General features: G+C 43.7%; 1 protein-coding gene across 1 annotated transcript in view; it reads left to right on the top strand.

Annotated features, from left to right (window-relative positions):
• The window catches only part of SLC15A5 (solute carrier family 15 member 5), a gene marked incomplete at its 3' end in the record, with an annotated part of 159,394 nt that extends 151,553 nt beyond the window's left edge, over positions 1-7,841 (top strand). Inside the window, exon 9 of the mRNA XM_073669080.1 lies at positions 7,710-7,841. Coding sequence (XP_073525181.1) covers positions 7,710-7,841 — 132 coding nt within the window. The remainder of the gene's footprint in view (positions 1-7,709) is intronic.
• Between the last annotated feature and the right edge of the window lie 6,081 nt (positions 7,842-13,922).

The raw sequence follows: 13,922 nt of genomic DNA, 5'->3' as shown, positions 1-13,922 counted from the left end.
ATGTAGGGAGGAGACCCGAGCTCCCGCCCGAGTAACCCGGAAATACTCGCCGAGCTCCGAGCATCTTGAGCAGTGAGATGCTCGGGCGAGCACTGAGCAGTGGCGAGAGAGTTCGCTCATCACTAGTCCTAATAAAAGGACTATAGCCTTCACAAATGCCAAAACTGAAAGCAATTTAGACCTTTCTGAACGGCTAGACCGGGTCATGCAGACCATCTCATCTGTAATGCAGCATAAAGGCAGAGAGCAATCACCATCCTCTCACTTTGTCGTTCCCATACAGGTCCTAATCGGGAGACAAAAACCACAATGTTCTGCCATGTTGGATTCTGGAGCAGGAGGGAATTTCATGGACTTACAATTCCCTCTTGACAATAACATTGCAGGTAGGATTAAATCCAGGCCAAGCGATACGGAAACTGTGGATGGATCACCTTTATCTTCTGGACCTTTACTCACGAGACTATTGGATTTGAAATCTATATCAAACCTAATCATCATGAAGCCGTTATTGTCCATCTTATTTCCTATCCAAAATTTCCAGTTATTCTAGGAATTCCCTGGTTCTCAACCCATAACCTTCTATCAATTGGGCCTCGAGGACCATTACCTTTCCCTCTGAGTACTGTAAGAACAACGGCCATGATAAATTACCTGTTACTAAACAAATTCAAGTATCTGAGATTTCCCATCAGAATTATGATAAACGACCTCCTCAGTACCAGCATTTCAGTGAGGTCTGCAGTAAGAAGAAAGCCGATCTGCGGCCTCCTCATCGTTCTTACGATTGTCCCATCGAATTGCTTCCTGGAGCCTCCATTCCGCTTGGGCGGATTTACAATCTCTCTGAACCAGAATTGAAGGAACTAAAAGAAAACATAGATGAAAACTTAGAGAAAGGCTTCATTCAACCTTCGTCTTCACCATCTGGAGCACCCTTGTTTTTTGTAGAAAAGAAGGACCCAACCCTGCGACAATGCATTGATTACAGAGAAATAAAGATTACCATTAAGAATCGCTACCCACTCCCTTTAATTCCTGAGTTGCTGGAGAGACTACATTCTGCCAAGATTTTCACCAAACTCGATCTAAGAGGGGCTTATAATCTTATACGAATTCGCCCTGGAGATGAGTGGAAATCCGCCTTTAGAACAAGATATGGACATCTTGAATACCTCGTTATGTCTTTCGGCCTCAGCAGCACCCCTGCCACCTTTCAGCACTTCATTAATGATGTTTTTCGAGATTTCTTGGATCGATTTGTTGTTGTCTATCTCGATGACATTCTTATATTTTCAGACACCTCGGAGGAGCATCGCAGGCATGTCCCGTTAGTCCTGGAACATCTACAGGAGAATCATCTCTATATCAAACTCGAAAAATGTGAATTTGAACAAACCAGGACTCAATTTCTGGGACACATCATCTCCCAAGAAGGTCTGAGCATTGATCCCAGTAAAATCAGAGCAGTAGATGACTGGCCTACCCCAAGAAATTTAAAAGACGTCCAATGCTTTATAGGATTTGCAAATTTCTATAGAAGATTCATTAGAAACGTTTCCAAAATCATTTTACCAATTACTTCACTGACAAAGAAAACCAAAGTGTTTTTCTGGTCTCCAGAGGCACAAGAGGCTTTGACAATTAAAGGCTCTATTCAGTTCCGCACCATTACTAGTCCATCCAAATCCCGAACTGCTGTTTATTGTTGAAGTAGAAGCCTCGGACTCTGCGGTGGAAGCCATTTTGTCACAGCGGGTTGGAGACAAGATGCATCTTCATCCATGTGCATTACTTTCTCATACCGTGTCATCTGCAGAAAAGAACTATAACATTGGAAATAAAGAACTGTTAGCTAATAAAGTCGCCTTCTCTGAATGGAGACATCTTTTGGAAGGGGCCAATCATCCTGAATCTCAAGAGAGGTCTAACACTGACTATATCATTCTTCGTCCAGAAAATTTCTGGACACTAAAGAATTTTTTACAAAAATTAAAGATGGATACCAAACTGACTTTTTTCTTAACCATCCTTCTAAAGACATTGATCTTTCTTTTAAGAAGGAGTTTTGGATGCAGAAGCACCAAATATATGTCCCTGAAAATATTCCAAACTTGTAGGACTCTATGGAGTCAAGAAATCTCAAGAACTACTGCTCCATTCTGTTTGGTAGCCTAATTGTAGGAAGGATGTGAGAAAATATGTTTCCTCATCATGTACACGGAACAAGATGCCACGGTCTTCTCCTTTAGGACTCCTTCACCCTCTTCTAGTTCCATCGAGGCTTTTGGGGATCAATCTCAATGGATTCTATCGTGGATCTACCTGCATCTAAAGAAATGACTGTTCTCCTTGTTGTGGTGGATTGGGCCTCCATCTAAGGAAATGACTGTTCTCCTTGTTGTGGCGGATTGGGCCTCCATCTAAAGAAATGACTGTTCTCCTTGTTGTGGCGGATTGGGCCTCCATCTAAGGAAATGACTGTTCTCCTTGTTGTGGTGGATTGGGCCTCCATCTAAAGAAATGACTGTTCTCCTTGTTGTGGTGGATTGGGCCTCCATCTAAAGAAATGACTGTTCTCCTTGTTGTGGTAGATTGGGCCTCCATCTAAAGAAATGACTGTTCTCCTTGTTGTGGCGGATTGGGCCTCCATCTAAAGAAATGACTGTTCTCCTTGTTGTGGCGGATTGGGCCTCCATCTAAAGAAATGACTGTTCTCCTTGTTGTGGTGGATTGGGCCTCCATCTAAAGAAATGACTGTTCTCCTTGTTGTGGTAGATTGGGCCTCCATCTAAAGAAATGACGGTTCTCCTTGTTGTGGCGGATTGGGCCTCCATCTAAAGAAATGACGGTTCTCCTTGTTGTGGTGGATTGGGCCTCCATCTGAAGAAATGACTGTTCTCCTTGTTGTGGTGGATTGGGCCTCCATCTGAAGAAATGATTGTTCTCATTGTTGTGGTGGATTGGGCCTCCATCTAAAGAAATGACTGTATTCCTTGTTGTGGTGGATTGGGCCTCCATCTAAAGAAATGACTGTTCTCCTTGTTGTGGCGGATTGGGCCTCCATCTAAGGAAATGACTGTTCTCCTTGTTGTGGCGGATTGGGCCTCCATCTAAAGAAATGACTGTTCTCCTTGTTGTGGTGGATTGGGCCTCCATCTAAAGAAATGACTGTTCTCCTTGTTGTGGCGGATTGGGCCTCCATCTAAGGAAATGACTGTTCTCCTTGTTGTGGTGGATTGGGCCTCCATCTAAAGAAATGACTGTTCTCCTTGTTGTGGCGGATTGGGCCTCCATCTAAGGAAATGACTGTTCTCCTTGTTGTGGTGGATTGGGCCTCCATCTAAAGAAATGACTGTTCTCCTTGTTGTGGTAGATTGTGCCTCCATCTAAAGAAATGACTGTTCTCCTTGTTGTGGCGGATTGGGCCTCCATCTAAAGAAATGACTGTTCTCCTTGTTGTGGTAGATTGGGCCTCCATCTAAAGAAATGACGGTTCTCCTTGTTGTGGCGGATTGGGCCTCCATCTAAAGAAATGACGGTTCTCCTTGTTGTGGTGGATTGGGCCTCCATCTAAAGAAATGACTGTTCTCCTTGTTGTGGCGGATTGGGCCTCCATCTAAAGAAATGACTGTTCTCCTTGTTGTGGTAGATTGGGCCTCCATCTGAAGAAATGACGGTTCTCCTTGTTGTGGTGGATTGGGCCTCCATCTAAAGAAATGACTGGTCTCCTTGTTGTGGTGGATTGGGCCTCCATCTAAAGAAATGACTGTTCTCCTTGTTGTGGTGGATTGGGCCTCTATCTATTTAAAGCTTCATAACAGCCTGAAAATTCGCCCTGTGCTCCATGTATCCTCGCTCAAACCATTCAGTGAGAACTCGTTTCCAGGAAGAACTCGGCCACCTCCTCCACCAGAAATGGTCCATGGTGAGGAAGAGGACAAAGTGGATAAAATTCTGGACTCTAGAAGATTTAGAGGAAGATTACAATATTTAGCGCAATGGAACAGACCAGAAGATAATTCATGGGAGCCGAAGTGCAACATCCATGCGCCCGAGCTTACAAGAGCCTATCATCCGAGGCATCCAGAGAAGCCAGCGCCTGAGATGTCCAGAGGCCTACCTGGAAGAAGGGGACTGCCGTCAGGACTCACCCAGCAGCTCTTGTGCACCAGGCTGCAGCTCTTCCCACTGAGCTATTCTGCTCGCTGGACAGTTCCTGGCTAAACCAGATACTAGTACCTGTGTTGTTCCTGAGCTGCTCCACCCTGTGTTGTACCTGATTGCTGTGAATGTCTGCTTATTCCCAGCTAGAGCAGTTTTCGTACTCCGTTCTCCCACGGCAGAGGAAAGAGGAGGAGGAGCCACAGGGATGAAAGGGAGACAGAAAGGAGAAGGAGCTACAAGGAGGAGGAGGAGACAGTAAAACGGAGGAGGAGCCACACAGGAAGGAGGAGGAGATACAGTGAGGAGGAGACAGGAAAGAGGAGGAGACAATAAAACAGAGGAGGAGCCACACAGGAGGGAGGAGGAGATACAGTGAGGAGACAGGAAAGCGGAGGAGACAGTAAAACAGAGGAGGAGCCACACAGGAAGGAGGAGGAGATACAGTGAGGAGACAAGAAAGAGGAGGAGACAGTAAAACAGAGGAGGAGCCACACAGGAAGGAGGAGGAGATACAGTGAGGAGGAGTCAATGGGAGGGACTTAAATAAGTAAAGGGAGGAGCCACAGGGCAGGGGAAATACATAAGGGATCCCCAATGTGGCGTCGCTCTGATTGAAGCGGTAGGGATGTAATCCTACAGCAAATTACTTTTTGGGGGTTTGAGTCAGGTACAAAAATTAGACTTGAAACAAATCGATTTGCCGTGAAACTAGAGCTGCAAAGCTGCCGATAACCTGGGAGAAACGTGTGCAACACCCAGAGGTTTCCTAGGACTGTGTCCAACTCCTTCCAAGTTCTTTACTGCCATCCCGGCTGTAGTAATGTCCAGGAGACCTCAGCATGTCTGGTTATGGGTCCCTGGACAGGAGCTCACACACGGCCTGTAGAATCGCGCACTGCATTGTCAGACGTCCTACAGCCACAAATATTCCATCTTTAATTGGTTTCTTATTAAATAATTCACCTGTGTCTTCTGCTGGCCGGACGGTGGGAGCTCCAGCCGCCATCTTTGTTGGGAGCAGCGTGTCCCACATCCACCCAGCGCTATCATTGTGGTTCCCTGTGCTCCGGTATCGGAGGAGCAGCCTCCTGTGCGTCTAATGCTGCGATCTGCAGCTCTGGGGTCATCTAGCGGTAAGGCGCTGGTTACACTATGGTTTGGCAATGACGCGCTGCATATCGGCTGGGTCCAGGCATGCACCGTCTCGTGCTGTATGTCTTTGCTGATGCAGTGGGATACACGCCGTCCATAGCGGGATTCATCCTGCTGGAGCCTAGAAGTGCAGCTGATCCCAGCGGGGTCCTCGGATGGGACCCATGTGAAGCTCTTTCTCGATAAGACCCCACTAATAGCTCCTGAGGAAGCTTCCATGAGTCGGGGGAAACGCGTCGGGCAGAAGTGCAGATAAGGGTTGGAGATCAGAAATCACGAGCAATGTTCAGGGGCGCCTCTTTATTACTGCCCCACCATATATGATTATTAGTTTACTCACTGAGTCGGGTGTTCTTCTTCTTTGGCCTTTGATTAATTCTATGTGACTTCGGGAACGTTAGGACATTAGGGTCAGATGTGACGAGTGGAGACGCCATCTGTGTCGAGTAGGGCACCGGCCTCGGCAGCTCGGCAAGGGCAGTGAACATGTCGGACTATACATGTGACACTCGCTATACATCTGCTTCTACCTGTCCCCGCAGGTGATCATGGAGTCCTACAGCCATAGGGGCTGGACCTGACTTCTGGTCGCCCATCACCCTCTACGTTGTGGCATCGTATGCACCATTCGTCACCAGTTCTTGGCGGCTATTTTCTTAATCCACTTTTAATTATTACATTGTTTTGTGGTTTTAATCATTTACATAAAGTGATTTCGGTAGATTTTGGGGAGCTGTATTGTAGCCCCAATATTGTGTACAGCGAAGGGGCAAATAATGAGATTGGTACCACTGACAGTGACAGCTCCGACCCGGCACAGCAACACTTAGGTCATACAGATAAAATCCCTGAAAGATATGATACACAGTTGTCAGAAATAAGTGCAGCTCCTCGTGGGCGGGGTGTCATAGAAAATATGTGTCAGAGAATATGAAAATCTCGGCAGCCATGGTCCCTCTCACCCTTCCTGCTCCCCTCTGTCATTTGCAATCTGAGCTGACACTCTCTTAGATGTAGTATTGTACAATAGACTAATGCAAGTAGGAAATTGAATAGTGAACCAGCTTAATTAACCTGCAAGAGCTGACATTCTAGTCTCTTATATGTGAATTACACAGTTTTACATATGGGTCATGTGACTGAACGAGGATGCACAGGTATATTGTGCTTAGACAAAGAGTGCAGATTGGACAAATAGTTTAGACAGGTAAAGGCCTTTTAAGTTTTGGAGAAGATTAAAGCAGATACTTCAGACTCTTTAGAAAGAGCCATTGTCACCCTGCATACACATTCTTTCATCAGAACAGCTTCAGAAGACAGTATGTCTACGAAAGAAAATATATAATATTGGAATTTGTATAAATCTGATATTAATGAGACATACATTTTCAGCACCGGGGCTAAAAGGGAAAAAAGATACATATTTTCTCATAACTGTAACCCCTGCCTTTGAGTCGCAAATCAACAGTGACCAGATAACTGACAACAGCAATGCCATGTTTGGGCTCTAAGTAAAGATAAAATCCAGATGCAAGATATGGCGCTAATCTCCAACTTCTGCAATCATCCGGAGAGGAGTTCTCTCATAAGTTGGGGATTTCATAAAATCATCACGGGCTGAGACCAGCCCACAACCCGGCCCATGTGAGGTCAACATGGGAGGGTGTGTAGGTGGGACTAAGGGGCTGATAAAAGATCCAGCCGAATTATAAACTAGGTTCGTGCAAAGAGATACACATCATGTTTGCACTGAATGTCCAATTGAAGTGCTCTCCTTCGGCTAAACTGAATCATCTGGTATAGTAAGTTCTTCTGTTTATCCCTTTTATTTTCTGTGACTGTATATGCTGTATTGTTTTATCCCCTTTGTAAAATCTTTTGTATATTTTTCCTAAACACTACCTCCCTTTGGATTAAATATAAAATGTAATAGTTCTGTTCCTTTTGTTCTGTAACTGCACCTCGAAGCCATATGTTACCGATCAGGTGTCCAATATGCCTGTATAATCGACTGGTGGTGGTGGCAGCGAGTAGACTGGCATTGTCGTGGCGTTCACAGTGAATGTATTGGAGGTATATAAATATACTCGAGGTGTTGGAATCCTGTGGTGTATATACCATACGCTTAATGTTAGTTTTCTGATAACCGGCCATTTACTGCATACAGCCTGCGGCTTCTTCCGTTAATCAGTGGCCAATCGTGTAATTGTCCGAACGATAGGGGGCAGCAGAGAGCTGGTCGCTACTGAGCTCACAGCGAGTTGTTCTGTGTGACTCCTCGCCTGTCAAATTTGAACAAATCCCCGGCATGGGGCAACAGAGCAAATATAATGATTAGTGATGGTGTTTGGTGCAGGGATCACTGACAGCCGCCTCTTCACTCTCCGCAGGTTCCTTCATTACATTCTGCCTCGCTCCCAGCCGCATCCGGGGCATCTGCATGGCGGCGATGACCGTAACCCAGACACTCGGCTGCTTCTCAGGAGCTTTATTCATTCAGATCACGTCCTCCGCATCAGAAGGTTTGTATCCAGCAAATCTATAATATCACTGATATCTGGAGAGCGGTGATGTCACCGCTGTATAATATAACTGATATCTGGAGAGCGGTGATGTCACTGCTGTATAATATAACTGATATCTGGAGAGCGGTGATGTCACCGCTGTATAATATAACTGATATCTGGAGAGCAGTGATGTCACCGCTGTATAATATAACTGATATCTGGAGAGTGGTGATGTCACTGCTGTATAATATAACTGATATCTGGAGAGCGGTGATGTCACCGCTGTGTAATATAACTGATATCTGGAGAGCAGTGATGTCACCGCTGTATAATATAACTGATATCTGGAGAGCGGTGATGTCACTGCTGTATAATATAACTGATATCTGGGGAGTGGTGATGTCACTGCTGTATAATATAACTGATATCTGGAGAGCGGTGATGTCACTGCTATATAATATAACTGATATCTGGAGAGCGGTGATGTCACCGCTGTATAATATAACTGATATCTGGAGAGCGGTGATGTCACTGCTGTATAATATAACTGATATCTGGGGAGCGGTGATGTCACTGCTGTATAATATAACTGATATCTGGAGAGTGGTGATGTCACTGCTGTATAATATAACTGATATCTGGAGAGCGGTGATGTCTCTGCTGTATAATATAACTGATATCTGGGGAGCGGTGATGTCACTGCTGTATAATATAACTGATATCTGGAGAGCGGTGATGTCACCGCTGTATAATATAACTGATATCTGGAGAGCGGTGATGTCACTGCTGTATAATATAACTGATATCTGGAGAGCGGTGATGTCACCGCTGTATAATATAACTGATATCTGGAGAACGGTGATGTCTCTGCTGTATAATATAACTGATATCTGGAGAGCGGTGATGTCACTGCTGTATAATATAACTGATATCTGGAGAGCGGTGATGTCTCTGCTGTATAATATAACTGATATCTGGAGAGCGGTGATGTCACTGCTGTATAATATAACTGATATCTGGAGAGCGGTGATGTCACTGCTGTATAATATAACTGATATCTGGAGAGCGGTGATGTCACTGCTGTATAATATAACTGATATCTGGAGAGCGGTGATGTCACTGCTGTATAATATAACTGATATCTGGAGAGCGGTGATGTCACTGCTGTATAATATAACTGATATCTGGAGAGCGGTGATGTCACTGCTGTATAATATAACTGATATCTGGAGAGCGGTGATGTCACTGCTGTATAATATAACTGATATCTGGAGAGCGGTGATGTCACTGCTGTATAATATAACTGATATCTGGAGAGCGGTGATGTCACTGCTGTATAATATAACTGATATCTGGAGAGCGGTGATGTCACCGCTGTATAATATAACTGATATCTGGGGAGCGGTGATGTCACTGCTGTATAATATAACTGATATCTGGAGAGCGGTGATGTCACTGCTGTATAATATAACTGATATCTGGAGAGCGGTGATGTCACTGCTGTATAATATAACTGATATCTGGAGAGCGGTGATGTCACTGCTGTATAATATAACTGATATCTGGAGAGCGGTGATGTCACTGCTGTATAATATATCTGATATCTGGAGAGCGGTGATGTCACTGCTGTATAATATAACTGATATCTGGAGAGCGGTGATGTCACAGCTGTATAATATAACTGATATCTGGAGAGCGGTGATGTCACTGCTGTATAATATAACTGATATCTGGAGAGCGGTGATGTCACAGCTGTATAATATAACTGATATCTGGAGAGCGGTGATGTCACTGCTGTATAATATAACTGATATCTGGAGAGCGGTGATGTCACTTCTGTATAATATAACTGATATCTGGAGAGCGGTGATGTCACTGCTGTATAATATAACTGATATCTGGAGAGCGGTGATGTCACTGCTGTATAATATAACTGATATCTGGAGTGCGGTGATGTCACTGCTGTATAATATAACTGATATCTGGAGAGCGGTAATGTCTCTGCTGTATAATATAACTGATATCTGGAGAGCGGTGATGTCACAGCTGTATAATATAACTGATATCTGGAGAGCGGTGATGTCACTGCTGTATAATATAACTGATATCTGGAGAGCGGTGATGTCACTTCTGTATAATATAACTGATATCTGGAGAGCGGTGATGTCACTGCTGTATAATATAACTGATATCTGGAGAGCGGTGATGTCACCGCTGTATAATATAACTGATATCTGGAGAGCGGTGATGTCACTGCTGTATAATATAACTGATATCTGGGGAGCGGTGATGTCACCGCTGTATAATATAACTGATATCTGTGGAGCGGTGATGTCACTGCTGTATAATATAACTGATATCTGGAGAGCGGTGATGTCACTGCTGTATAATATAACTGATATCTGGAGAGCGGTGATGTCTCTGCTGTATAATATAACTGATATCTGGGGAGCGGTGATGTCAGCTCTGTATAATATAACTGATATCTGGAGAGCGGTGATGTCACCGCTGTATAATATAACTGATATCTGGAGAGCGGTGATGTCACTGCTGTATAATATAACTGATATCTGGAGAGCGGTGATGTCACTGCTGTATAATATAACTGATATCTGGGGAGCGGTGATGTCACCGCTGTATAATATAACTGATATCTGGAGAGCGGTGATGTCTCTGCTGTATAATATAACTGATATCTGGAGAGTGGTGATGTCACTGCTGTATAATATAACTGATATCTGGAGAGCGGTGATGTCACTGCTGTATAATATCACTGATATCTGGAGAGCGGTGATGTCACCGCTGTATAATATAACTGATATCTGGAGAGCGGTGATGTCACTGCTGTATAATATAACTGATATCTGGAGAGCGGTGATGTCACTGCTGTATAATATCACTGATATCTGGAGAGCGGTGATGTCACCGCTGTATAATATAACTGATATCTGGAGAGCGGTGATGTCACTGCTGTATAATATAACTGATATCTGGAGAGCGGTGATGTCACTGCTGTATAATATAACCGATATCTGGAGAGCGGTGATGTCACTGCTGTATAATATAACTGATGTCTGGAGAGCGGTGATGTCACTGCTGTATAATATAACTGATATCTGGAGAGTGGTGATGTCACTGCTGTATAATATAACTGATATCTGGGGAGCGGTGATGTCACTGCTGTATAATATAACTGATATCTGGGGAGCGGTGATGTCTCTGCTGTATAATATAACTGATATCTGGGGAGCGGTGATGTCACTGCTGTATAATATAACTGATATCTGGGGAGCGGTGATGTCACTGCTGTATAATATAACTGATATCTGGAGAGCGGTGATGTCACCGCTGTATAATATAACTGATATCTGGAGAGCGGTGATGTCACTGCTGTATAATATAACTGATATCTGGGGAGCGGTGATGTCACTGCTGTATAATATAACTGATATCTGGGGAGCGGTGATGTCACTGCTGTATAATATAACTGATATCTGGGGAGCGGTGATGTCACTGCTGTATAATATAACTGATATCTGGGGAGCGGTGATGTCACTGCTGTATAATATAACTGATATCTGGAGAGCGGTGATGTCACTGTTGTATAATATAACTGATATCTGGAGAGTGGTGATGTCACTGCTGTATAATATAACTGATATCTGGAGAGCGGTGATGTCACCTCTGTATAATATAACTGATATCTGGAGAGCGGTGATGTCACTGCTGTATAATATAACTGATATCTGGAGAGCGGTGATGTCACTGCTGTATAATATAACTGATATCTGGAGAGCGGTGATGTCACCTCCTGTATAATATAACTGATATCTGGGGAGCGGTGATGTCACTGCTGTATAATATAACTGATATCTGGAGAGCGGTGATGTCACTGCTGTATAATATAACTGATATCTGGAGAGCGGTGATGTCACTGCTGTATAATATAACTGATATCTGGAGAGCGGTGATGTCACTGCTGTATAATATAACTGATATCTGGAGAGCGGTGATGTCACTGCTGTATAATATAACTGATATCTGGAGAACGGTGATGTCACTGCTGTATAATATAACTGATATCTGGAGAGCGGTGATGTCACTGCTGTATAATATAACTGATATCTGGAGAGCGGTGATGTCACTGCTGTATAATATAACTGATATCTGGAGAGCGGTGATGTCACTGCTGTATAATATAACTGATATCTGGAGAGCGGTGATGTCACTGCTGTATAATATAACTGATATCTGGAGAGCGGTGATGTCACTGCTGTATAATATAACTGATATCTGGAGAGCGGTGATGTCACTGCTGTATAATATAACTGATATCTGGAGAGCGGTGATGTCACTGCTGTATAATATAACTGATATCTGGAGAACGGTGATGTCACTGCTGTATAATATAACTGATATCTGGAGAGTGGTGATGTCACTGCTGTATAATATAACTGATATCTGGAGAGTGGTGATGTCACTGCTGTATAATATAACTGATATCTGGAGAGCGGTGATGTCACTGCTGTATAATATAACTGATATCTGGAGAGTGGTGATGTCACTGCTGTATAATATAACTGATATCTGGAGAGCGGTGATGTCACTGCTGTATAATATAACTGATATCTGGAGAGCGGTGATGTCACTGCTGTATAATATAACTGATATCTGGAGAGCGGTGATGTCACTGCTGTATAATATAACTGATATCTGGGGAGCGGTGATGTCACTGCTGTATAATATATCTGATATCTGGAGAGCGGTGATGTCACCGCTGTATAATATAACTGATATCTGGGGAGCGGTGATGTCACTGCTGTATAATATATCTGATATCTGGAGAGCGGTGATGTCACCGCTGTATAATATAACTGATATCTGGAGAGCGGTGATGTCACTGCTGTATAATATATCTGATATCTGGAGAGCGGTGATGTCACTGCTGTATAATATAACTGATATCTGGAGAGCGGTGATGTCACTGCTGTATAATATAACTGATATCTGGAGAGCGGTGATGTCACTGCTGTATAATATAACTGATATCTGGAGAGCGGTGATGTCACTGCTGTATAATATAACTGATATCTGGAGAGCGGTGATGTCACCGCTGTATAATATAACTGATATCTGGAGAGCGGTGATGTCTCTGCTGTATAATATAACTGATATCTGGAGAGCGGTGATGTCACTGCTGTATAATATAACTGATATCTGGAGAGCGGTGATGTCACTGCTGTATAATATAACTGATATCTGGAGAGCGGTGATGTCACTGCTGTATAATATAACTGATATCTGGAGAGCGGTGATGTCACTGCTGTATTATATAACTGATATCTGGAGAGCGGTGATGTCACTGCTGTATAATATAACTGATATCTGGAGAGCAGTGATGTCACTGCTGTATAATATAACTGATATCTGGAGAGCGGTGATGTCACTGCTGTATAATATAACTGATATCTGGAGAGCGGTGATGTCACTGCTGTATAATATAACTGATATCTGGAGAGCGGTGATGTCACTGCTGTATAATATAACTGATATCTGGAGAGCGGTGATGTCACTGCTGTATAATATAACTGATATCTGGAGAGCGGTGATGTCACTGCTGTATAATATAACTGATATCTGGAGAGCGGTGATGTCACTGCTGTATAATATAACTGATATCTGGAGAGCGGTGATGTCACTGCTGTATAATATAACTGATATCTGGAGAGCGGTGATGTCACTGCTGTATAATATAACTGATATCTGGAGAGCGGTGATGTCACTGCTGTATAATATAACTGATATCTGGAGAGCGGTGATGTCACCGCTGTATAATATAACTGATATCTGCAGAGCGGTGATGTCACCGCTGTATAATATAACTGATATCTGCAGAGCGGTGATGTCACCGCTGTATAATATAACTGATATCTGCAGAGCGGTGATGTCACCGCTGTATAATATAACTGATATCTGGAGAGCGGTGATGTCACTGCTGTATAATATAACTGATATCTGGGGAGCGGTGATGTCACTGCTGTATAATATAACTTGATATCTGGAGAGCGGTGATGTCGACTGCTGTATAATATAACT

Source organism: Phyllobates terribilis, unplaced genomic scaffold, assembly GCF_046119375.1.
Source record: "Phyllobates terribilis strain yellow unplaced genomic scaffold, ASM4611937v1 Scaffold_1923__1_contigs__length_190088, whole genome shotgun sequence".
Classification (NCBI taxonomy): Eukaryota; Metazoa; Chordata; class Amphibia; order Anura; family Dendrobatidae; genus Phyllobates; species Phyllobates terribilis.
The sequence above is the reverse complement of the archived record's forward strand: the minus strand, read 5'-3'. Positions and strand labels throughout refer to the sequence as shown.